The 23,537-nt window shown below is 52.7% G+C and overlaps 1 protein-coding gene across 4 annotated transcripts in view; it reads right to left on the bottom strand.

Annotated features, from left to right (window-relative positions):
- EPHB4 (EPH receptor B4) overlaps nt 1-23,537 on the bottom strand; it is a 91,934-nt gene that overhangs the window by 41,634 nt on the left and 26,763 nt on the right. For 2 of the 4 annotated variants that reach the window (XM_069950122.1, XM_069950131.1), the window contains exon 1: nt 703-1,354. The exons of the other annotated variants lie outside the window; for them this stretch is intronic. In XM_069950122.1, the coding sequence (XP_069806223.1) occupies nt 703-760 (58 nt within the window). In that variant the 5' untranslated portion in view covers nt 761-1,354. Of the gene's footprint in view, nt 1-702; nt 1,355-23,537 lie in introns of those variants that run through there. 4 annotated transcript variants of the gene reach the window in all.

Genomic DNA, 23,537 nt, shown 5'->3' with positions numbered 1-23,537 from the left:
AGTCCCCTATAGACAGCTCTGTATACCAGTCCCCTATAGACAGCTCTGTATACCACTCCCCTATAGACAGCTCTGTATACCACTCCCCTATAGACAGCTCTGTATACCACTCCCCTATAGACAGCTCTGTATACCAGTCCCCTATAGACAGCTCTGTATACCAGTCCCCTATAGACAGCTCTGTATACCAGTCCCCTATAGACAGCTCTGTATACCACTCCCCTATAGACAGCTCTGTATACCACTCCCCTATAGACAGCTCTGTATACCAGTCCCCTATAGACAGCTCTGTATACCAGTCCCCTATAGACAGCTCTGTACACCAGTCCCCTATAGACAGCTCTGTATACCAGTCCCCTATAGACAGCTCTGTATACCAGTCCCCTATAGACAGCTCTGTATACCAGTCCCCTATAGACAGCTCTGTATACCAGTCCCCTATAGACAGCTCTGTATACCAGTCCCCTATAGACAGCTCTGTATACCAGTCCCCTATAGACAGCTCTGTACACCAGTCCCCTATAGACAGCTCTGTATACCAGTCCCCTATAGACAGCTCTGTATACCAGTCCCCTATAGACAGCTCTGTATACCAGTCCCCTATAGACAGCTCTGTATACCAGTCCCCTATAGACAGCTCTGTATACCAGTCCCCTATAGACAGCTCTGTATACCACATCCCCGGGTAATAGAAGTTGTTACCTTCCACAGCCAGGGCCGCCGGGGTCCAGAGCAGCAGCAGCAGCAGCCGGGGGTCCATCCCGCTCCGGGCACAGCCCCTGTACTGGGGGGTAGGGGGCCCCGGTGGTCAGGGGATCCTGGGGGCCCCCAAAGCACTCAGCTGGGGGGAGGGGGCTCCAGAGCACAGGGGGGCGGCGGGGCCAGCTGGAGGGATCCTGCGGGGAGATCTCCGGGGATAGAGCGCACGATTCCCAGATCCCAGAGGAAGAAGAGCTCGGAGAAGGAGGAGGAAGAGCACGGCTCCGGGGCCCCACGGGGAGAGCCGGGAAACCCGATCCCACCGAGGAGACAAAGGAGCCGGTGTAAGGCTGCCCGAGGAGGAGGCGGGGGGCCCCCGGATGTGTCCGGGAGAGAGCGGGGTCCGGGGCCCCTGGATGTGTCCGGGAGAGAGCGGGGTCCGGGGCTGCACGGGATGTGTCCGGTAGAGAGCAGGGTCCGGGGCTGCACGGGATGTGTCCGGGAGAGAGCGGGGTCCGGGGCTGCACGGGATGTGTCCGGGAGAGAGCGGGGTCCGGGGCTGCACGGGATGTGTCCGGTAGAGAGCGGGGTCCGGGGCCCCTGGATGTGTCCGGTAGAGAGCGGGGTCCGGGGCTGCACGGGATGTGTCCGGGATCAGCACCAAACTTCTGGGATGTGACAAATCCCAGCGCCCGTCTGCTGCCGAGCACCGACCCCGGCCGTCCCGCCTCGAACACGCTGATTGGCTGATCCGCGGCCAAGAGTCCTGCCCCCAACACGCTGATTGGCTGATCCGGGAAAAGGGATTAATCATTCCGCAACTCGGCTGAAAGTTTCACCAAAGTACCAGAAAGTTTCCAAAACTGTGTGATAGCCTGAGGAGGACAAAGCCCTGCACCCCGACACATCCGACAGCACCCCGACACATCCGACAGCACATCCGACAGCATCCCAGTACAGAGAGCACCCCGACACATCCGACAGCACCCCGACACATCCGACAGCACATCCGACAGCATCCCAGTACAGAGAGCACCCCGACACATCCGACAGCACATCCGACAGCATCCCAGTACAGAGAGCACCCCGACACATCCGACAGCACCCCAGTACAGAGAGCACCCCGAGACATCCGACAGCAACCCAGTACAGAGAGCAGCCCCGAGACATCCGACAGCAACCCAGTACAGAGAGCAGCCCCGACAGCACCACAGTACAGAGTGCACCCCCACACATTCGACAGCACCCCAGTACAGAGAGCACCCCGACAGCACCCCAGTACTACAGAGAGCACCCCCAAAACATCTGACAGCACCCCCAAAACATCTGACAACACCTCAATACTAGAGAGCATCCCCAAATATCTGACAACACCCCCAGTACTACAGAGAGCACCCCAATACACCTGACATCACCCCAATATATCTGACAGCACCAATACTACAAAGAACACCCCGAATAATAGTGACATGATGCCAATACTGAGAAAACCCCTAATAGTGACATCACCCCGCAATATTGAGAGCACAATACCCCAATAATCCTGAGCACCCCCACAATACTGTGAGCACCTCCAATACAGAGAGCACCCCAATAATAGTGACATCACTGAAGCACCAGAGATTTTCCTTAACTGTAATACTTGTGTCTGACTGTAGAGGTAAAGCCGTGCACCCCAATAATACTGAAAGCACCCAGAGGCATAGCTGGGGGGGGGGGGGGGGGGGGTGTCGAGTGAGTCTCCCCCCAAGCCCGCGGTCACTGGTGGAGGAGACCCAGTAGAATCATCCACCATCTCCGGTCACTGGTGGAGAAGACCCCGGAGAATCTCCCACCACCTCAGGGTGACATTAGGGGTCACTGGTGGAGGAGACCCAGGAGAATCTCCCACCACCTCCGGGTGACGACGCCGAGTACTGGTGGAGGAGACCCAGGAGAATCTTCCACCACCTCCGGGTGGTGTCACCGGTCATTGGTGGAGGAGACCCAGGAGAATCTTCCACCACCTTCGGGTGACGCCGCCGATCACTGGTGGAGGAGACCCAGGAGAATCTCCCACCACCTCTGGGTAACATTAGGGGTCACTGGTGGAGGAGACCCAGGATAATCTCCCACCACCTCCGGGTGACGTTAGGGGTCACTGGTAGAGAAGACCCAGGAGAATCTCCCACACCCTCCGGGTGACGCCTCCGATCACTGGTGGAGGAGACCCAGGAGAATCTCCCACCACCTCCAGGTGACGCCGATCACTGGTGGAGGAGACCCATGAGAATCTCCCACCACCTCCGGGTGGTGTTGCTGGTCACTGGTGGAGGAGACCCAGGAGAATCTCCCACCACCTCCGGGTGGTGTCGCCGGTCACTGATGGAGGAGACCCAGGAGAATCTCCCACCACCTCCAGGTGACGCCGATCACTAGTGGAGGAGACCCATGAGAATCTCCCACCACCTCCGGGTGGTGTTGCCGGTCACTGATGGAGAAGACCCAGGAGAATCTCCCACCACCTCCGGGTGACGCCACCGATCACTGTTGGAGGAAACCCAGGAGAATCTCCCACCACCTTCGGGTGCCGCCGCCGATCACTGGTGGAGGAGACCCAGGAGAATCTCCCAGCACCTCTGGGTGACATAAGGGGTCACTGGTGGAGGAGACCCAGGAGAATCTCCCACCACCTCCGGGTGACGTTAGGGGTCACTGGTGGAGAAGACCCAGGAGAATTTCCCACCACCTCCGGGTGGTGTTGCCGGTCACTGGTGGAGGAGACCCAGGAGAATCTCCCACCACCTCTGGGTGACATTAGGGGTCACTGGTGGAGAAGACCCAGGAGAATTTCCCACCACCTCCGGGTGGTGTTGCCGGTCACTGGTGGAGGAGACCTAGGAGAATCTCCCACCACCTCCGGGTGGTGTCGCCGGTCACTGGTGGAGGAGACTCAGGAGAATCTCCCACCACCTCTGGGTGATGTCGCCGGTCACTGGTGGAGAAGATCCAGGAGAATCTCCCACCACCTCAGGAGATGCCACCGATCACTGGTGCAGGAGACCCAGGAGGATCTCCCACCACCTCCAGGTGACGCCAGGGGTCACTGGTGGAAGAGACCCAGGAGAATATCCCACCACCTGCGGGTGACGCCGCCGATCACTGGTGGAGGAGACCCAGGAGAATTTCCCACCACCTCCGGCTGATGCCACCGGTCACTGGTGGAGGAGACCCAGGAGAATTTCCCACCACCTCCGGCTGATGCCGCCGGTCACTGGTGAAGGAGACCCAGGAGAATCTCCTGTCGCTGCCAGTCACTGGTGGAGGAGACCTAGGAGAATCTTCCACCACCTCTGGGTGACACCGCCGATCACTGATGGAGGAGACCCAGGAGAATCTCCCACCACCTCCGGGTGATGTTAGGGGTCACTGGTGGAGAAGACCCAGGAGAATCTTCTCCCCCCCCTTTGGCCTCCCCCTCTTTCTAGCCTGCAGGAACCTCTTGATGAGATCTTGGTCCAGGATGTTAACCTCAGGTTCCCAGGACCTCTCCTCAGGACCAAATCCTTTCCAGTCCACCAGGAAGAACCGTCTCCCTCTGACAGTTTTCATGGCCAGAATGTCTTTAACAACGTAGACGTCGTCAGAGACGGTTTGTGGAGCAGAGAACGAAGACTTATCGGAGAACCGGTTGAGGACCACTGGCTTTAAGAGGGAAACATGGAAGGCGTTCGGAATCCGCATAGTAGGGGGTAGGCGGAGTTTGTAGGTGACAGGGTTGAAGGAGACCCAGGAGAATCTCCTGTCGCTGCCAGTCACTGGTGGAGGAGACCTAGGAGAATCTCCCACCACCTCCGGGTGACACCGCCGATCACTGATGGAGGAGACCCAGGAGAATCTCCCACCACCTCCGGGTGACGTGAGGGGTCACTGGTGGAGAAGACCCAGGAGAATCTCCCAACAACTCCGGGTGACGTTAAGGGTCACTGGTGGAGAAGATCCAGGAGAATCTCCCACCACCTGTGGGTGGTGTCGCCGGTGACTGGTGGAGGAGACCCAGGAGAATCTTTCACCAACTTCGGGTGACGCCGCCGATCACTGGTGGAGGAGACCCAGGAGAATCTCCCAGCACCTCTGGGTGACATAAGGGGTCACTGGTGGAGGAGACCCAGGAGAATCTCCCACCACCTCCGGGTGACGTTAGGGGTCACTGGTGGAGAAGACCCAGGAGAATTTCCCACCACCTCCGGGTGGTGTTGCCGGTCACTGGTGGAGGAGACCTAGGAGAATCTCCCACCACCTCTGGGTGACATTAGGGGTCACTGGTGGAGAAGACCCAGGAGAATTTCCCACCACCTCCGGGTGGTGTTGCTGGTCACTGGTGGAGGAGACCTAGGAGAATCTCCCACCACCTCCGGGTGGTGTCGCCAGTCACTGATGGAGGAGACTCAGGAGAATCTCCCACCACCTCTGGGTGACACCGCCGATCACTGGTGGAGGAGACCCAGGAGAATTTCCCACCACCTCCGGGTGGTGTCACCGGTCACTGATGGAGGAGACCCAGGAGAGTCTCCCACCACCTCTAGGTGATGACGCCGGTCACTGGTGGAGAAGATCCAGGAGAATCTCCCACCACCTCAGGAGATGCCACCGATCACTGGTGCAGGAGACCCAGGAGGATCTCCCACCACCTCCAGGTGACGCCAGGGGTCACTGGTGGAAAAGACCCAGGAGAATATCCCACCACCTGCGGGTGACGCCGCCGATCACTGGTGGAGGAGACCCAGGAGAATTTCCCACCACCTCCGGCTGATGCCGCCGGTCACTGGTGAAGGAGACCCAGGAGAATCTCCTCTCGCTGCCAGTCACTGGTGGAGGAGACCTAGGAGAATCTTCCACCACCTCCGGGTGACACCGCCGATCACTGATGGAGGAGACCCAGGAGAATCTCCCACCACCTCCGGGGGACGTTAGGGGTCACTGGTGGAGAAGACCCAGGAGAATCTCCCCCCCCCTTTGGCCTCCCCTCTTTCTAGCCTGCAGGAACCTCTTGATGAGATCTTGGTCCAGGATGTTAGCCTCGGGTTCCCAGGACCTCTCCTCAGGACCAAATCCTTTCCAGTCCACCAGGAAGAACCGTCTCCCTCTGACAGTTTTCATGGCCAGAATGTCTTTAACAACGTAGACGTCGCCAGAGAGGGCTTGTGGAGCAGAGAACGAAGACTTATCGGAGAACCGGTTGAGGACCACTGGCTTTAAGAGGGAAACATGGAAGGCGTTCGGAATCCGCATAGTAGGGGGTAGGCGGAGTTTGTAGGTGACAGGGTTGAAGGAGACCCAGGAGAATCTCCTGTCGCTGCCAGTCACTGGTGGAGGAGACCTAAGAGAATCTTCCACCACCTCCGGGTGAGACCGCCGATCACTAATGGAGGAGACCCAGGAGAATCTCCCACCACCTCCGGGTGACGTTAGGGGTCACTGGTGGAGAAGATCCAGGAGAATCTCCCACCACCTGTGGGTGGTGTCGCCGGTGACTGGTGGAGGAGACCCAGGAGAGTCTCCCACCACCTCTAGGTGATGTCGCCAATCACTGGTGAAGGAGACCCAGGAGATTTTCCCACCACCCCCGGGTGGTGTCGCCGGTCACTGGTGGAGGAGACCCAGGAGAGTCTCCCACCACCTCTAGGTGATGTCGCCGGTCACTGGTGGAGAAGATCCAGGAGAATCTCTCACCACCTCAGGAGATGCAACCGATCACTGGTGCAGGAGACCCAGGAGGATCTCCCACCACCTCCAGGTGACGCCAGGGGTCACTGGTGGAGGAGACCCATTAGAATCTTCCACCACCTCCGGGTGATGCCGCCAGTCACTGGTGAAGGAGACCCCATCACTATAAGATACTGAGCCCATCACTATAAAGGACATATAACAGCCCCATTATTAAAGCGACTCTGTACCCACTATCTGTCCCCCCCAAACCACTTGTACCTTCTGGTAGCTGCTTTTAATCCAAGATCTGTCCTGGGGTCCGTTCGGTAGTGTAACGCCTGGAGTAGTGGATCCACTGGACCGTCACTAGTGATAGCACTAACCTCACCAGGGAGCGGAGTCTAAGGGGCCGCTGGTTTTCACCAGAGCCCGCCGCAAGGCAGGATGGACTTGCTGCGGCAGGCGACCCCCAGGTCGCTACCCCTGGCTTGGTTGCTAGTGACGGCAGGCGAGGCGTGGCAGGAGCAGTAGGCAGGAGATGCAGGCAGGCAGAGGACTGTAGACGTGATCGCAGGTGGCGGACAGGACTCAGGAACAATGGGAAGGCAGCGGGCAAGGACTAGGGACAAGGACTGAAGACAGGAACAAGGGACAAAGACTAAGGTCAGGAACAACAGGGAGCTGGGCCAAACGCTATGGGAAGCATGTAGAGGCTCCAACACCTGTAGTGGGGCAGGGCTGGAATTTATAGGGAGTGATTGTGTGCATACACCAATTAGGGGCGGACTGGCCCTTTAAATCTGAGACAGCCGGCGCGCGCCCGCCCTAGGAGGCGGGGACGCGCGCGCCGGTCGGCACAGACGGAGACAGGAGCGGGGCGAGGTAAGGCGCCCCCCGGGGCCGAACAGGTAGCAGCGCCGGGTCCCTGCACAAGGACCCCGGCAGCTGCATGGGGCAGAGGGAGGTCGCGGCGGCAGCCCGGAGCACGGGACGCCACCGCGGCCGTGACAGTACCCCCCCCCCTTTGGCCTCCCCCTCTTTCTAGCCTGCAGGAACCTCTTGATGAGATCTTGGTTCAGGATGTTAGCCTCGGGTTCCCAGGACCTCTCCTCAGGACCAAATCCTTTCCAGTCCACCAGGAAGAACCGTCTCCCTCTGACAGTTTTCATGGCCAGAATGTCTTTAACAACGTAGACGTGCTTGTGGAGCAGAGAACGAAGACTTATCGGAGAACCGGTTGAGGAAAACTGGCTTTAAGAGGGAAACATGGAAGGCGTTCGGAATCCGCATAGTAGGGGGTAGGCGGAGTTTGTAGGTGACAGGGTTGATGCGTTTTAGCACCGAGAAAGGACAGAGGAGTCGAGGACCCAACTTGTAGCTGGGAATCTTGAGTCGGACATATTTGGCCGAGAGACAGACTTTGTCACCTGGGAGAAAATTTGTGGCGGGTTTTCTTCTCTTATCCGTCTGGCCCTTCATGAGGTCAGATGCCTTGAGCAAAGATTGTCGAGTCTGTTCCCAGATCGACTGCAGGTCAGATAACAACTCCTCCACGGCTGGGACCTCAGAGGCTGGAGAGAGAGGCAGAGGAGGACGAGGGTGATGTCCATAGACCACATAGAAGGGTGACTTGCCTGTGGAACTCGAGTCCAGATGGTTGTAGGAGAACTCCGCCCATGGAAGCAGACTGGACCAGTTGTCCTGGCGAGCGGAGACGAAATGTCGAAGATAACTGCCAAGGACCTGATTGACCCTTTCCACTTGCCCATTGGTCTGGGGATGACAGGCCGATGAGAAATCCAGCTTCACTTCGAGTTGAGAGCAGAGAGCACGCCAGAATCTGGAGACGAATTGTGAGCCTCTGTCAGACACTATATGAAGAGGAAGACCATGTAGGCGGAAGATATGCTGAAAGAACAGCTGGGCCAGGCGAGGAGCTGATGGTAGTCCAGGAAGAGCCACGAAGTGGGACATCTTGGAGAAGCGGTCAGTAACAACCCAAATGACCGTGTTACCCGCAGATGTAGGCAAGTCTGTGACAAAGTCCATGCCTATATGGCACCAGGGGCGGTCTGGAACTGGCAAGGGCTGAAGTAGGCCGGCAGGTTTTTGATGGGAGGACTTGTTTCTGGCACAGATGGTACAGGAAGCCACAAAGTCCTTGACATCTTGGAGAAGGCTAGGCCACCAGTAGTGGCGGGAGATCAGTTGCCCGGTCTTTAGAACTCCCGGATGCCCGGCCACCATAGAGGAATGACCCCATTTCAAGATGCGTCTTCGAAGAGCAGGGCGCACATAGGTCTTACTGGGAGGCACCCTTTGAAGAGTGGATGTGGCGACTGGCACTAGGCGATCGGGAGGTATAATGTGGCGAGGGGAGTCCTCTTGTCCCATGACGTCAGATGCTCGGGAGAGAGCATCGCCTTTCACGTTCTTCTCAGCCGGACGGAAATGGATAACGAAGTTGAAACGTGAAAAGAAAAGAGACCACCTGGCCTGCCGGGGATTGAGACGTTAGGCCGATTGGAGGTAGAGAAGGTTCTTGTGGTCCGTGTAGATATTTACCGGATGTCTAGCCCCCTCTAGGAGATGACGCCACTCCTCCAGTGCCAACTTAATCGGCAAGAGTTCTCGGTTGCCAATAGTATAGTCCTGTCGGCAGGGGAGAAAGTCTTAGAGAAGAACCCACAGGTTCGGGTTTTGCCTGATGCGTCCTTTTGCGAGTGGACGGCTCCAGCGCCTACTGAAGACGCGTCGACCTCAAGTGAAAACGGCTTGGTGGCATCTGGGCGAACTAGCGCAGGAGCAGAAGCAAAGGCTGACTTTAAGCTAGTGAAGGCTTGCTCGGCCTCAGGTGGCCAATGCCTGGGATCCGCCTTCTTCTTAGTGAGGGCCACGATGGGTGCGACCAGGATAGAGAAGTGTGGGATGAACTGCCGATAATAGTTGGCAAATCCTAGGAGGCGTTGGATAGCTCTGAGTCCCACAGGACGTGGCCACTGGAGAACAGCTGAGAGCTTGGCCGGATCCATTTGTAGACCCTGGTCGGAGACAATATACCCAAGAAACGGAAGACTGCGCTGATGGAAAACGCACTTCTCTAGCTTGGCGACAGATGATTGGCCCGTAGTCTTCGTAAGACCTGACGCACTTGTGCCACGTGAGTCTGCTGGTCAGGGGAGAAGACCAAAATGTCGTCAAGATAGACAATGACGCAGACATAGAGGAGGTCTCGGAAGATGTCGTTAACAAATTCCTGGAAAACCGCTGGGGCATTACATAGGCTGAATGGCATGACCAAGTATTCGTAGTGCCCATCTCTGGTGTTAAAAGCGGTCTTCCATTCATCTCCTTCACGAATACGGATTAAATTGTACGCTCCCCTGAGGTCCAGCTTAGAGAAGATCGAATAGTTCAGGGATAAGTGGAAGAGGATACCGGTTCTTGACTGTCACCTTATTTAGGCCCCTGTAGTCTATGCATGGGTGAAGAGAACCGTCCATCTTCTGTACAAAGAAGAATCCTGCGCCAGCAGGGGATGTGGATTTGCGAATGCAACCCTTTTGTAGGTTCTCCCGGATGTAGGAAGACATGGCCTCAGTCTCGGGCACGGAGAGAGGGTACACCCGACCTCATGGAGGAGAAGTTCCAGGAAGGAGGTCTATGGGACAATCATATGTCCGGTGAGGGGGTAGAGAGTCCGCCTCTTTGGCAGAAAAGACGTCAGCCAAGTCTTGGTATTCTGCCGGTAGGCCGGGTAGAGGCTTGACGGAGTCAGGTGAAGTCACAGAGCCCTTGGGCTGAGGAAGCTTCAGACACCGGTTAGGGCAGTCTAGACCCCAACTGAGAATCTCCCCGGTTCTCCAGTCTAGCTTAGAGGTATGTAATTGCAGCCAAGGTAGACCCAGCAAGATGTCGGAAGAGGAATGGCGCAAGACGTAGAAGGAGATGCTCTCCTGATGCAAAGCGCCCACCTGGAGGACTAGAGGTGCAGTCTGGTAGAGCACAGCTTCAGCAAGAGTCTCGCCCGTGACCGAGGAGATAGAGAGGGGTTGGGCTAGCTGGATCACGGGTAGCCGCCATCTTTGGACCAAGGTAGCTGCGATGAAACTGCCCGCAGACCCGGAGTCGATGAAGGCAGTAGTTTGGTGAATTTGTCCTAAGGGTGTCTGGATGGAAACTGGCATAGACAATCTTGGAGAGGTGGCATTCACACCTAGGGAGGCCTCTCCTACCGGACCTAGGTGCGAGCGTTTCCCGGACACTGAGGACGTTGGGGACATCTCTGCCGAAAGTGATCAGAGCAACCACAATAGAGACAAAGATTCAGCTCTAGTCGGCGAGCCCTCTCATGAGGAGTCAGGCGAACTCGTTCTACTTGCATTGGAATCTCAGGAGTCAACTGGGGTACAGGAGCAACAGGATTCTGGAACACCGGTGCTAAGCGGTGATGGCGACGGGGCAGGCTTAGTCGTCGTTCTTGCCGGACCTCCTCCTCTCTCTCGGAAAATCGGTTGTCGATTCTGGTAGCCAGTAGGATTAGATCGTTCAGAGATGTAGGGAGGTCGCGGGCGGAGAGCACGTCTTTCACCCGACTAGATAGGCCCTTCTTGAAGGTGGCTAATAGAGCGGCCTCATTCCAGTCCAATTCAGCTGCCAGGGTGCGGAACTGGATGGCGTAGTCAACAACAGAGGAGCTCCCTTGAGAGAGGTTGAGGAGAGCAGTCTCAGCTGAAGTAGCACGGGCAGGTTGCTCAAAGACGGAGCGAAACTCGGCAAGGAAGGTTCGGAGATTGGCAGAAACAGGATCATCTCGGTCCCACAGCGGCGTGGCCCAGGCTAGAGCTCTACCCTCCAATAGGCTGATGATGAAAGCCACTTTAGAGCGCTCGGTGGGAAACTGACTACTTAAAAGTTCAATATGCATGGTGTCAGGAATCCCCTGCACAACTTGGGATCGCCTCCATATTTACTCGGGAGGGCCAATCGAAGTCTCGAGGTGGCTGCAGGTGGTGGTGAGCGCTGAGCTGTAGTATGCTGCTGTAAGGCGGCAGTCAGTTGCTGGATCTGCTGCTACTGTTGCTGGATTTGTTGAGCCTGTTGAGCGACCACTCTGGCGACGTCACGGAGATCAGGCACCTCGCCGGGATCCATGGTTGGAGCCTACTGTAACGCCTGGAGCAGTGGATCCACTGGACCGTCACTAGTGATAGCACTAACCTCACCAGGAAGCGGAGTCTAAGGGGCCGCTGGTTTTCACCAGAGCCCGCCGCAAGGCGGGATGGACTTGCTGCGGCAGGCGACCCCCAGGTCGCTACCCCTGGCTTGGTTGCTAGTGACGGCAGGTGAGGCGTGGCAGGAGGACTGTAGACGTGATCGCAGGTGGCGGACAGGACTCAGGAACAATGGGAAGGCAGCGGGCAAGGACTAGGGACAAGGACTGAAGACAGGAACAAGGGACAAAGACTAAGGTCAGGAACAACAGGGAGCTGGGCCAAACACTATGGGAAGCATGTAGAGGCTCCAACACCTGTAGTGGGGCAGGGCTGGAATTTATAGGGAGTGATTGTGTGCATACACCAATTAGGGGCGGACTGGCCCTTTAAATCTGAGACAGCCGGCGCGCGCGCCCTAGGAGGCGGGGACGCGCGCACCGGCCGGCACAGACGGAGACGGGACCGGGCCGAGGTAAGGCGAACCCCGGGGCCGAACAGGTAGCAGCGCCGGGTCCCTGCACAAGGACCCCGGCAGCTGCATGGGGCAGAGGGAGGTAGCGGCGGCGGCCCGGAGCACGGGTGGCCGCCGCGGCCGTAACAGGCAGGTGATGCAGTTATTAGGGATGAGTGAACTATTGAACTTTTGGTCCGACGGCATCTTCGTTCAATTACTATGCCTGCGATCCCGGGTGCATAGTTGCGCTCCCGGGAATCTGCGGGCAGGATCTTCCAGGGAATTCAAGATACATTCCCTGGATTTCCAGAGAATGTATCTTGAATTCCCTGGAAGATCCTGCCCGCAGATTCCCGGGAGCGTAACTATGCACCCCCCCAGATCACAGGCATCGCACTGAAGTGAGCGGCTTTCGGACCGAAAGTCAGAAAGTTCTGCTCATCTTTAGCAGTTATTGTCCTAAAAAATTACTTTTATACTGGCAGCCCTGTGTCAAACAGCCGTGGCCTACAGAATCTGTGCCCTAACTTTGCACCACCCCACCCTCTTCATCATTAGGAATGCCCCTAGAACATTTTCTCCTGTCTGAACATTGCACAGGTGCCTTAACTATCAAGCCCATGTGCCGTGCATACACAGTCTAGGCCACGGCCGTTGGGCACGGGCCTGCAAGTTTAAAAGTTGTTTTTCATGACAATAACTGTATCACCTGCCGAGCAGACCCCAGGACAGATCTTGGATTAAAAGCAGCTATCTGAAGGTACAAGCGGTTTGGGGGGGGGGTCAGATTGTTGGTACAGAGTCGCTTTAATATGAGTACTCCATTACCAAGGGGAGTTCTGTGCAATAGGGCTAGTGATCAATAAACAATTCTTTGACCTGCTGAAAAATCATGGACTGTCTATTGTAAGTATCCCTCTGTAATAGAGGATGTGCGGCAGAAGGGGTCATAGGAACAATCCAGCTCCATGATTGATCACGGACCATCTAACAGGGCATTAAGATGGACACTCCACTATGGAGGAATAGATACAGCAGGGATAATAAATATCTCATACGCTACACAGAATGGAGAGGGGGGTAATATTTCTGGTAGGTATCGTAACCTGTGAGAGACCGAATCTATAGAACATTCCAGATAATCACATGGTAGGATTTATACAGATAATTCACCATTTTATTCCAGGAAATAAGGATGTGATACAATAGAAGAAGAGAAGTTCCTATTTGGTTCAAAAACCTGTTTGCAATTACAGAGGTCTGACGATTCTTGGGGGTCCTGACCAGGTTTTCAGACCCTGCAGCAGAGGGTCTGCAAACCTGGGTCCATACACATCTCCACAGCTTTCAGGGCTGTCACTGGGGGGCAACATTGAGTTTCAGCCCCTCCATAGATTTTTGGGGTCCGGTGTGGAGATTGGCGAGGCTGTTAAAGGACCAACCATGAAATGCTTCTTATAGAGCTGCTCCTTAGTTGTCCCGGCTTTGGGTTTCCTCCTTAGTTGTCCCAGCTGGGGGTTTCCTCCTTAGTTGTCCCGGGTGTGGGTCTCCTCCTTAGTTGTCCCGGCTGTGTGTCTCCTCCTTAGTTGTCCCGGCTGTGTGTTTCTCCCTTAGTTGTCCTGGCTGTGTGTCTCCCCCTTAGTTGTCCCGGCTGTGGGTTTCCTCCTTAGTTGTCCCGGCTGTGTGTTTCCCCCTTACTTGTCCCGGCTGTGTGTTTCCCCCTTACTTGTCCCGGCTGTGTGTCCCCCTTAGTTGTCCCGCCTGTGTTTCTCCAACTTAGTTGTCGCGGCTGTATATTTCCTTCTTAGTTGTCCAAGCAGTATGTTTCCTCCTTAGTTGTCTCGGCTGTGTGTTTCCTCCTTAGTTGTCCCGGCTGTGTGTCTGCTCCTTAGTTGTCCTGGCTGTGTGTCTCCTCCTTAGTTGTCCCGGCTGTGTGTTTCCTCCTTAGTTGTCCCGGCTGTCGGTCTCCTCCTTAATTGTACCGGCTGTCGGTCTCCTCCTCAGTTGTCCCGGCTATCGGTCTCCTCCTCAGTTGTCCCGGCTGTCGGTCTCCTCCTCAGTTGCCCCGGCTGTCGGTCTCCTCCTCAGCTGTCCTGGCTGTGTGTCTCCTCCTTAGTTGTCCAGGTTGTGGGTTTCCTCCTTAGTTATCCCGGCTGTGTGTTTCCTCCTTAGTTGTACCGGCTGTCGGTCTCCTCTTTAGTTGTCCCGGCTGTCGGTCTCCTCCTCAGTTGTCCCGGCTGTCGGTCTCCTCCTCAGTTGTCCCGGCTGTCGGTCTCCTCCTCAGTTGCCCCGGCTGTCGGTCTCCTCCTCAGTTGCCCCGGCTGTCGGTCTCCTCCTTAGCTGTCCTGGCTGTGTGTCTCCTCCTTAGTTGTCCCGGCTGTGGGTTTCCTCCTTAGTTATCCCGGCTGTGTGTCTCCTTCTTAGTTGTCCCGGCTGTGGGTCTCCTCCTTAGTTGTCCCGGCTGTGGGTCTCAACCTTAGTTGTCCCGGCTGTGGGTCTCCACCTTAGGTGTCCCGGCTGTGGGTTTCCTCCTTAGTTGTCCTGGCTGTGGGTCTCAACCTTGGTTGTCCAGGCTGTGGGTCTCCACCTTAGTTGTCCCGGCTGTGGGTCTCAACCTTAGTTGTCCAGGCTGTGGATCTCCACCTTAGTTGTCCCAGCTGTGGGTTTCCTCCTTGGTTGTCCCCGCTGGGTGTTTTGGGTCATTGTCAGCTGGAAAACCCGGCCACCACTCATTTTCACTGCTCTTACTGACGGCAGGAGGTTGTTGTATCTGGTGATACATGGCTTTATTAATCCTCCCTTCTATACGCTGCAGTAATCGTGACCTTTGTAGAAAGCCTAAAAGTATGATGCTCCCCCCATGCTTCACGGTTGGGACTGTGTTCTTGGGATTGTTCTCATCTTTCTTCCTTTAGTGAGTGGAGTTGATACCAGAAAGTTTTATTTCGGTCTTATCTGACCACATGACCTCCCATGTCTCCTCTGGATCATCCAGATGCTCATTGGTGATGTCACATGGGCCTGGACATACTGCTGTAGACACTGTAGACAGCCTCATTACCAAGAACATGGACACACTATGACCAAGAAAGAGCGCCCCATTATTAGTCAGACTGGGAACCCACTGGGGAAAAATATGGACACCACCTAAGATAAGACCCTCCATTACTCAGAAGAAAGAGACCATCTTATCACCAAGATGACAGAACATCCCATAAGAGTTTGGGCACCTCAATTTACAAGAGGCATTTATTAAAAAGATTTCTCCTGACCCTCAGTTCTTCTATACCAGGGGTCTCAAACTCGCGGCCCTCCAGCTGTTGCAAAACTACAATTCCCATCATGCCTGGGACAGCCAAAGCTTGCTTTGGCTGTCCCAGGCATGATGGGAATTGTAGTTTTGCAACAGCTGGAGGGCCGCGAGTTTGAGACCCATGTTCTATACACAGGTGCCACCAAGGGGGACACACACTTCTCCCATCTCTTTATTATACTGTAAACACATCGCTTGTAAAAGTCAAAAGGTTGCTCCACATTGTGACTTTGGAAATCAGAGTCTCGTCATCTGGAAAATACTTGCCCTTCAAAAATCTGTACATTTTTGGACAGAAGTGGAAGTCCCAGAGTGCGAGGTCGGATGAATAAGGGGGATGAGGTAGAATTTTTATAGCAGCAGGAGTGTGCTTTTATTTGGGCAACATGTGAGTGAGCTTTGGTGAGCATGCCTCGTCTCTCGGGTTTTGATGGCCTCCCGCAATTTTTTACAGCAGTAAAGCGTAGTATGCCCCAGTAGTTCTAATCCCCTTTGCTAGGAAATCCATCAAGACTACTATGTGATGGACTCAAAAAACAATGAGCATGACCTTGTCTGCTGAGGGTTGGGTACATGTCTCCTTTGTAGGCAGTAAGTCACGAGGCTTCCATCGACTAGACTTTAGTCTCATCACTTCCATCACTATGATCCAGTGTTATCAGTTGAAAAAGTTCTTCTGGTTTCCATAGCACATCACCAATTGAGCCTGGAAGCATCAAACTCCTTCCTGCTTCTCGAAAGGTGAGAGCAGCCGGGGGATGACGATGGTCTAGGATGATTTTTTTTTTCTGGAGACCCCACACTGATCTTGACATTTTGGGCTAGGTTACAAGGTTATTTTCCAAAATGGCGGGTTTACAATTAGTTACTGTAGATTTACTTAACTTACCCCATCTGTGTATGAGAGCCTCCTGACTATACCTCAGCAGATGTTGAGGAGAAAAGAGTCAGGCATGTCAGATTCATGATGTCAGCCACATAAGAGCTGTCTGGCAGCGGCTTACCCCTCTTCCCATTGAGAACACCATGCTGAGCCAAATGCTCCTGTGTATGGAGGGGTCAGAAGTGTGTGGCCATCTCTTTACTATAAATGGACAATACTAGAACTTCCCTATATCACAGGTACAGTATAAAACAACAATCCCCTTCAGTCTCTAGACTCCAGCACTATACGGTGTACGTAATATACAGGAATGAGTGGAATGCCTGGACACCATCTATCTATGGCTAATGGACAGATAACACAGCCGGAGCCCCCCCCCCCCCCGATGTTTATAAAGCTGCTGTGTGTTGAGATTTATAGTATTTGAAGAGCAGCTGCGGAGGACACCTTCACCACAACCTCAGAATGGTGACCGCAAGAGGTGCGACGGCCGGCTCCGAGGGACGTGAGGAGCAGCTGCAGAGGACACCTTCACCAGAACCCCAGAACGGTGACTGCAAGAGGTGAGACGGCCGGCTCCGAGGGATGTGAGGAGCAGCTGAGGAGGATACCTTTACACACAACCCCAGAACGGTGACTGCAAGAGGTGCAACGGCCGGCTCCGAGGGATGTGAGGAGCAGCTGCAGAGGACACCTTCACCACAATCCCAGAATGGTGACTGCAAGAGGTGCGACGGCCGGCTCCGAGGGATGTGAGAAGCTGCTGAGGAGGACACCTGCACTACAACCCCAGAAAGGTGACTGCAAGAGGTGCGACGGTCGGCTCCGAGGGATGTGAGGAGCCGCTGAGGAGGACACCTGCACTACAACCCCAGAACGGTGACCGCAAGAGGTGCGACGGCTGGCTCCGAGAGATGTGAGGAGCCGCTGAGGAGGAAACCTTTACCACAACTCCAGAACGGTGACCGCAAGAGGTGCGACGGCTGGCTCCGAGAGATGTGAGGAGCAGCTGCAGAGGACACCTTCACCACAACCCTAGAATGGTGACCACAAGAGGTGCGACGGCTGGCTCCGAGAGATGTGAGGAGCAGCTTAGGAGGACACCTGCACTACAACCCCAGAACGGTGACCACAAGAGGTGCGACGGCTGGCTCCGAGGGATGTGAGGAGCAGCATAGGAGGACGCCTGCACTACAACCCCACAACCGACTCAAAAGGTCATAATCATGTACGGTTATTAGGAATCCTGATTAACATAGAAGATTGTTGGCAGATAAAGCCACATGGTCCATCTAGTTTAAGGGTGCCTTCACACCTACCGGATCTGCAGCGGCTCTAACTTCTGCGGATTTGCAGCAAGATCAGCTGCGGATCCAGTATCAATTTACCCCTATGATAGCACATACAGTGGGATTGACATCCCGCTGTGAATATGTGCTTAAACCCCCCGCTGTCCGCAGCCCTGCCGCCGCATCCCCCTATCCCTGGCCGCATCAGCCCATCCCCGGCCGCATCAGCCCATCCCCGGCCGCATGCTGCATCCCCCTATCCCCGGCCGCATCCTGCAGCCCGCCGCCGAGAGCATACAGTACCTGCTCGGCGGCGCGGCTGCCGGCTCCGGTCCTGCTGAGATTAGCGGAGCGTGACCGGAGCCGAGAGCCTCACTGCCACCGAGCAGGTAATGTATGCTCTCGGCGGCGGGCTGCAGGATGCGGCCGGGGATGGGGGATGCGGGCGGCGGTGGGCTGGGGGATGCGGCCGGGGATGGGGGATGCGGGCGGCGGCACACTGCAGGATGCGGCCGGGGATGGGGGATGCGGTCGGCGGCGGGCTGCAGGATGCGGCCAGGGATGGGGGGATGCGGCCGGGGATGGGGGATGCGGGCGGCGGCGGGCTGCAGGATGCGGCCGGGGATGGGGGATGCGACGGCGGGGCTGCGGACAGTGGGGGGTTAAAGCACATATTCACAGCGGGATGTTAATCCCGCTGCAAATATTTGCTATCATAGGGGTGAATGGTACCGGATCCGCAGTGGTTCTCGCTACAAATCCGCAGAAGTGAGACCCGCTGCGGATCCTGTAGGTGTGAAGGCACCCTTAGTATTTCCCTTCTTATTATCTTTAGGATATATCTATATCTATATATATATATATATATATATATATATATATATATATATATATATATACACACACACACACCAGGTAGATTACATTGTTATTGTAGATTTACCAAACACATCTGCTTTCAGTAAAGTAATGATCTCTCACATTGCTTTGGATCTTTTCCCCAACTAACCTCCTGAATCTTATTCAGTCCTTTAACAAATATAAAAGTAACATATAAAAAGGTTTCCATCATGTCCCCTTTCCCTTCTTCCTCCTGTAACATATAAAAAGGTTTCCATCATGTCCCTCCTTTCCCTTCTTCCTCCTGTAACATATATAAAGGTTTCCATCATGTCCCTCCTTTCCCTTCTTCCTCCTGTAACATATATAAAGGTTTCCATCATGTCACCCCTTTCCCTTCTTCCTCCTGTAACATATATACATATTACCATCATGTCCCCCCTTTCCCTTCTTCCTCCTGTAACATATATAAAGGTTTCCATCATGTTGTCCTTTCCCTTCTTCACTCCTGTAACATATATAAAGGTTTCCATCATGTCCCCCCTTTCCCTTCTTCCCCCTGTAACATATATAAAGGTTTCCATCATGTCCCCCCTTTCCCTTCTTCCTCCTGTAACATATATAAAGGTTTCCATCATGTTGTCCTTTCCCTTCTTCACTCCTGTAACATATATAAAGGTTTCCATCATGTCCCCCCTTTCCCTTCTTCCCCCTGTAACATATATAAAGGTTTCCATCATGTCCCCCTTTCCCTTCTTCCTCCTGTAACATATATAAAGGTTTCCATCATGTCTCTCCTTTCCCTTCTTCCCTCCTGTAACATATATAAAGGTTTCCATCATGTCCCCCCTTTCCCTTCTTCCTCCTGTAACATATATAAAGGTTTCCATTATGTCCCCCCTTTCCCTTCTTCCTCCTGTAACATATATATAAAGGTTTCCATCATGTCCTCCTTTCCCTTCTTCCTCCTGTAACATATATAAAGGTTTCCATCATGTCTCTCCTTTCCCTTCTTCCCTCCTGTAACATATATAAAGGTTTCCATCATGTCCCCCCTTTCCCTTCTTCCTCCTGTAACATATATAAAGGTTTCCATTATGTCCCCCCTTTCCCTTCTTCCTCCTGTAACATATATAAAGGTTTCCATCATGTCCCCCTTTCCCTTCTTCCTCCTGTAACATATATAAAGGTTTCCATCATGTCTCTCCTTTCCCTTCTTCCCTCCTGTAACATACATAAAGGTTTCCATCATGTCCCTCCTTTCCCTTCTTCCTCCTGTAACATATATAAAGGTTTCCATCATGTTGTCCTTTCCCTTCTTCACTCCTGTAACATATATAAAGGTTTCCATCATGTCCCCCTTTCCCTTCTTCCTCCTGTAACATATATAAAGGTTTCCATCATGTCTCTCCTTTCCCTTCTTCCCTCCTGTGACATATATAAAGGTTTCCATCATGTCCTCCCTTTTCCCTTCTTCCTCCTGTAACATATATAAAGGTTTCCATCATGTCTCTCCTTTCCCTTCTTCCTCCTGTAACATATATAAAGGTTTCCATCATGTTCCCCCTTTCCCTTCTTCCTCCTGTAACATATATAAAGGTTTCCATCATGTCCTCCCTTTCCCTTCTTCCTCCTGTAACATATATAAAGGTTTCCATCATGTCCCCCCTTTCCCTTCTTCCTCCTGTAACATATATAAAGGTTTCCATCATGTTCCTCCTTTCCCTTCTTCCTCCTATAACATATATAAAGGTTTCCATCATGTCCTCCCTTTCCCTTCTTCCTCCTGTAACATATATAAAGGTTTCCATCATGTCCCCCCTTTCCCTTCTTCCTCCTGTAACATATATAAAGGTTTCCATCATGTCCCCCCTTTCCCTTCCTCCTCCTGTAACATATATAAAGGTTTCCATCATGTCCCTCCCTTTCCCTTCTTCCTCCTGTAACATATATAAAGGTTTCCATCATGTCCCCCCTTTCCCTTCTTCCTCCTGTAACATATATAAAGGTTTCCATCATGTCCTCCCTTTCCCTTCTTCCTCCTGTAACATATATAAAGGTTTTCATCATGTCCCCCCTTTCCCTTCTTCCTCCTGTAACATATATAAAGGTTTCCATCATGTTGTCCTTTCCCTTCTTCACTCCTGTAACATATATAAAGGTTTCCATCATGTCCCCCCTTTCCCTTCTTCCCCCTGTAACATATATAAAGGTTTCCATCATGTCCCCCTTTCCCTTCTTCCTCCTGTAACATATATAAAGGTTTCCATCATGTCTCTCCTTTCCCTTCTTCCCTCCTGTGACATATATAAAGGTTTCCATCATGTCCTCCCTTTTCCCTTCTTCCTCCTGTAACATATATAAAGGTTTCCATCATGTCTCTCCTTTCCCTTCTTCCTCCTGTAACATATATAAAGGTTTCCATCATGTTCCCCCTTTCCCTTCTTCCTCCTGTAACATATATAAAGGTTTCCATCATGTCCCTCCTTTCCCTTCTTCCTCCTATAACATATATAAAGGTTTCCATCATGTCCTCCCTTTCCCTTCTTCCTCCTGTAACATATATAAAGGTTTCCATCATGTCCCCCCTTTCCCTTCTTCCTCCTGTAACATATATAAAGGTTTCCATCATGTCCCCCCTTTCCCTTCCTCCTCCTGTAACATATATAAAGGTTTCCATCATGTCCTCCCTTTCCCTTCCTCCTCCTGTAACATATATAAAGGTTTCCATCATGTCTCTCCTTTCCCTTCTTCCCTCCTGTGACATATATAAAGGTTTCCATCATGTCCTCCCTTTTCCCTTCTTCCTCCTGTAACATATATAAAGGTTTCCATCATGTCTCTCCTTTCCCTTCTTCCTCCTGTAACATTAATAAAGGTTTCCATCATGTTCCCCCTTTCCCTTCTTCCTCCTGTAACATATATAAAGGTTTCCATCATGTCCCTCCTTTCCCTTCTTCCCCCTATAACATATATAAAGGTTTCCATCATGTCCTCCCTTTCCCTTCTTCCTCCTGTAACATATATAAAGGTTTCCATCATGTCCCCCCTTTCCCTTCTTCCTCCTGTAACATATATAAAGGTTTCCATCATGTCCCCCCTTTCCCTTCCTCCTCCTGTAACATATATAAAGGTTTCCATCATGTCCTCCCTTTCCCTTCCTCCTCCTGTAACATATATAAAGGTTTCCATCATGTCCCCCCTTTCCCTTCTTCCCTCCATACTATACAGGTTTATGCCTCACACCCTCCACCATTTTTGTAGCCATCTTTGGACCCGTTTTATTTTATCAGGTCTCCAGAACTGGACACAGTATTCCAGATGTGATGTCACTAGAGCTCTATACAGCGGGATCACAATCTTCATACTAGGATCACTACTCCTAAATCCTTATTTTCTAAAGATTTTGCCAACCCAGAACTGCTGATATGATACTTTGATAGAAGATTCCTCCTCCCCAACTGCATTATTTTACATTTGGAAACATTGAGCTGAAGTTTCCATTGTTTGGACACTTATCTAGTAACATTAAATCATTCTCCTTATTACTGACACCTCTAGGAATATCAACCTGATTGCACACTTTTGTGTCATCAGCAACATACAAACCTTACCCTCCTTCTCCTATGTCACTATCCTTACCCACCAACCCTTCTCCTATGTCACTATCCTTACCCACCAACCCTTCTCCTATATCAATATCCTTACCCACCAACCCTTCTCCTATGTCACTATCCTTACCTACCCTACCTTCTCCTATGTCACTATCCTTACCTACCAACCCTTCTCCTATGTCACTATCCTTACCTACCAAACCCTTCTCCTATGTCACTATCCTTACCTACCAACCCTTCTCCTATGTCACTGTCCTTATCTACCAACCCTTCTCCTATGTCACTATCCTTACCTACCAACCCTTCTCCTATGTCACTATCCTTACCCACCAACCCTTCTCCTATGTCACTATCCTTACCTACCAATCCCTCTCCTATGTCACTATCCTCCTTACCTACAAACCCTTCTCCTGTCACTATCCTTACCTACCAACCCTTCTTCTATGTCACTATCCTTACCTACCAACCATTCTCCTATATCACTATCCTTACCCACCAACCCTTCTCCTATGTCACTATCCTTACCCACCAACCCTTCTCCTATGTCACTATCCTTACCTACCAACCCTTCTCCTATGTCACTATCCTTACCCACCAACCCTTCTCCTATATCACTATCCTTACCCACCAACCCTTCTATGTCACTATCCTTACCCACCAACCCTTCTCCTATGTCACTATCCTTACCCACCACCCCTTCTCCTATGTCACTATCCTTACCTACCAACCCTTCTTCTATGTCACTATCCTTACCTACCAACCCTTCTCCTATATCACTATCTTTACCTACCAACCCTTCTCCTATGTCACTATCCTTACCCACCAACCCTTCTCCTATATCACTATCTTTACCTACCAACCCTTCTCCTATGTCACTATCCTTACCTACCAACCCTTCTCCTATGTCACTATCCTTACCTACCAACCCTTCTCCTATGTCACTATCCTTACCTACCAACCCTTCTCCTATATAACTATCCTTACCTACTAACCCTTCTTCTATATCACTATCCTTACCTACCAAACCTCCTATGTCACTATCCTTACCCACCAACCCTTCTCCTATGTCACTATCCTTACCTACCAACCCTTCTCCTATATCACTATCCTTACCCACCAATCCTTCTCCTATGTCACTATCCTTATCCACCAACCCTTCTCCTATGTCACTATCCTTACCTACCAACCCTTCTCCTATATCACTATCCTTACCCACCAACCCTTCTCCTATGTCACTATACTTACCCACCAACCCTTCTCCTATGTCACTATCCTTACCCACCAACCCTTCTCCTATGTCACTATACTTACCTACCAACACTTCTATGTCACTTACAAACATTAAAAATAAAAGGACGCAGATCAGACCCCTGTGGCACACCAACAGTCTCTGCTCGGAATATTCACCATTAGGGCTCGTTCCCACTGAGGAAAGGTAGCGGAATTCCGCGACGGAACATGTTCATTCTTCAGCGCGGACAGGGCAGGAGCGCGCGCCTCCCATAGACTCCCATTATGAGCGGGAGGCTAACGGCATTCCG

Source organism: Dendropsophus ebraccatus, chromosome 1 (assembly GCF_027789765.1).
Source record: "Dendropsophus ebraccatus isolate aDenEbr1 chromosome 1, aDenEbr1.pat, whole genome shotgun sequence".
Taxonomy (NCBI): Eukaryota; Metazoa; Chordata; class Amphibia; order Anura; family Hylidae; genus Dendropsophus; species Dendropsophus ebraccatus.
Note: the sequence above shows the minus strand (reverse complement) of the source record. Positions and strands in the feature narration are given on the sequence as shown.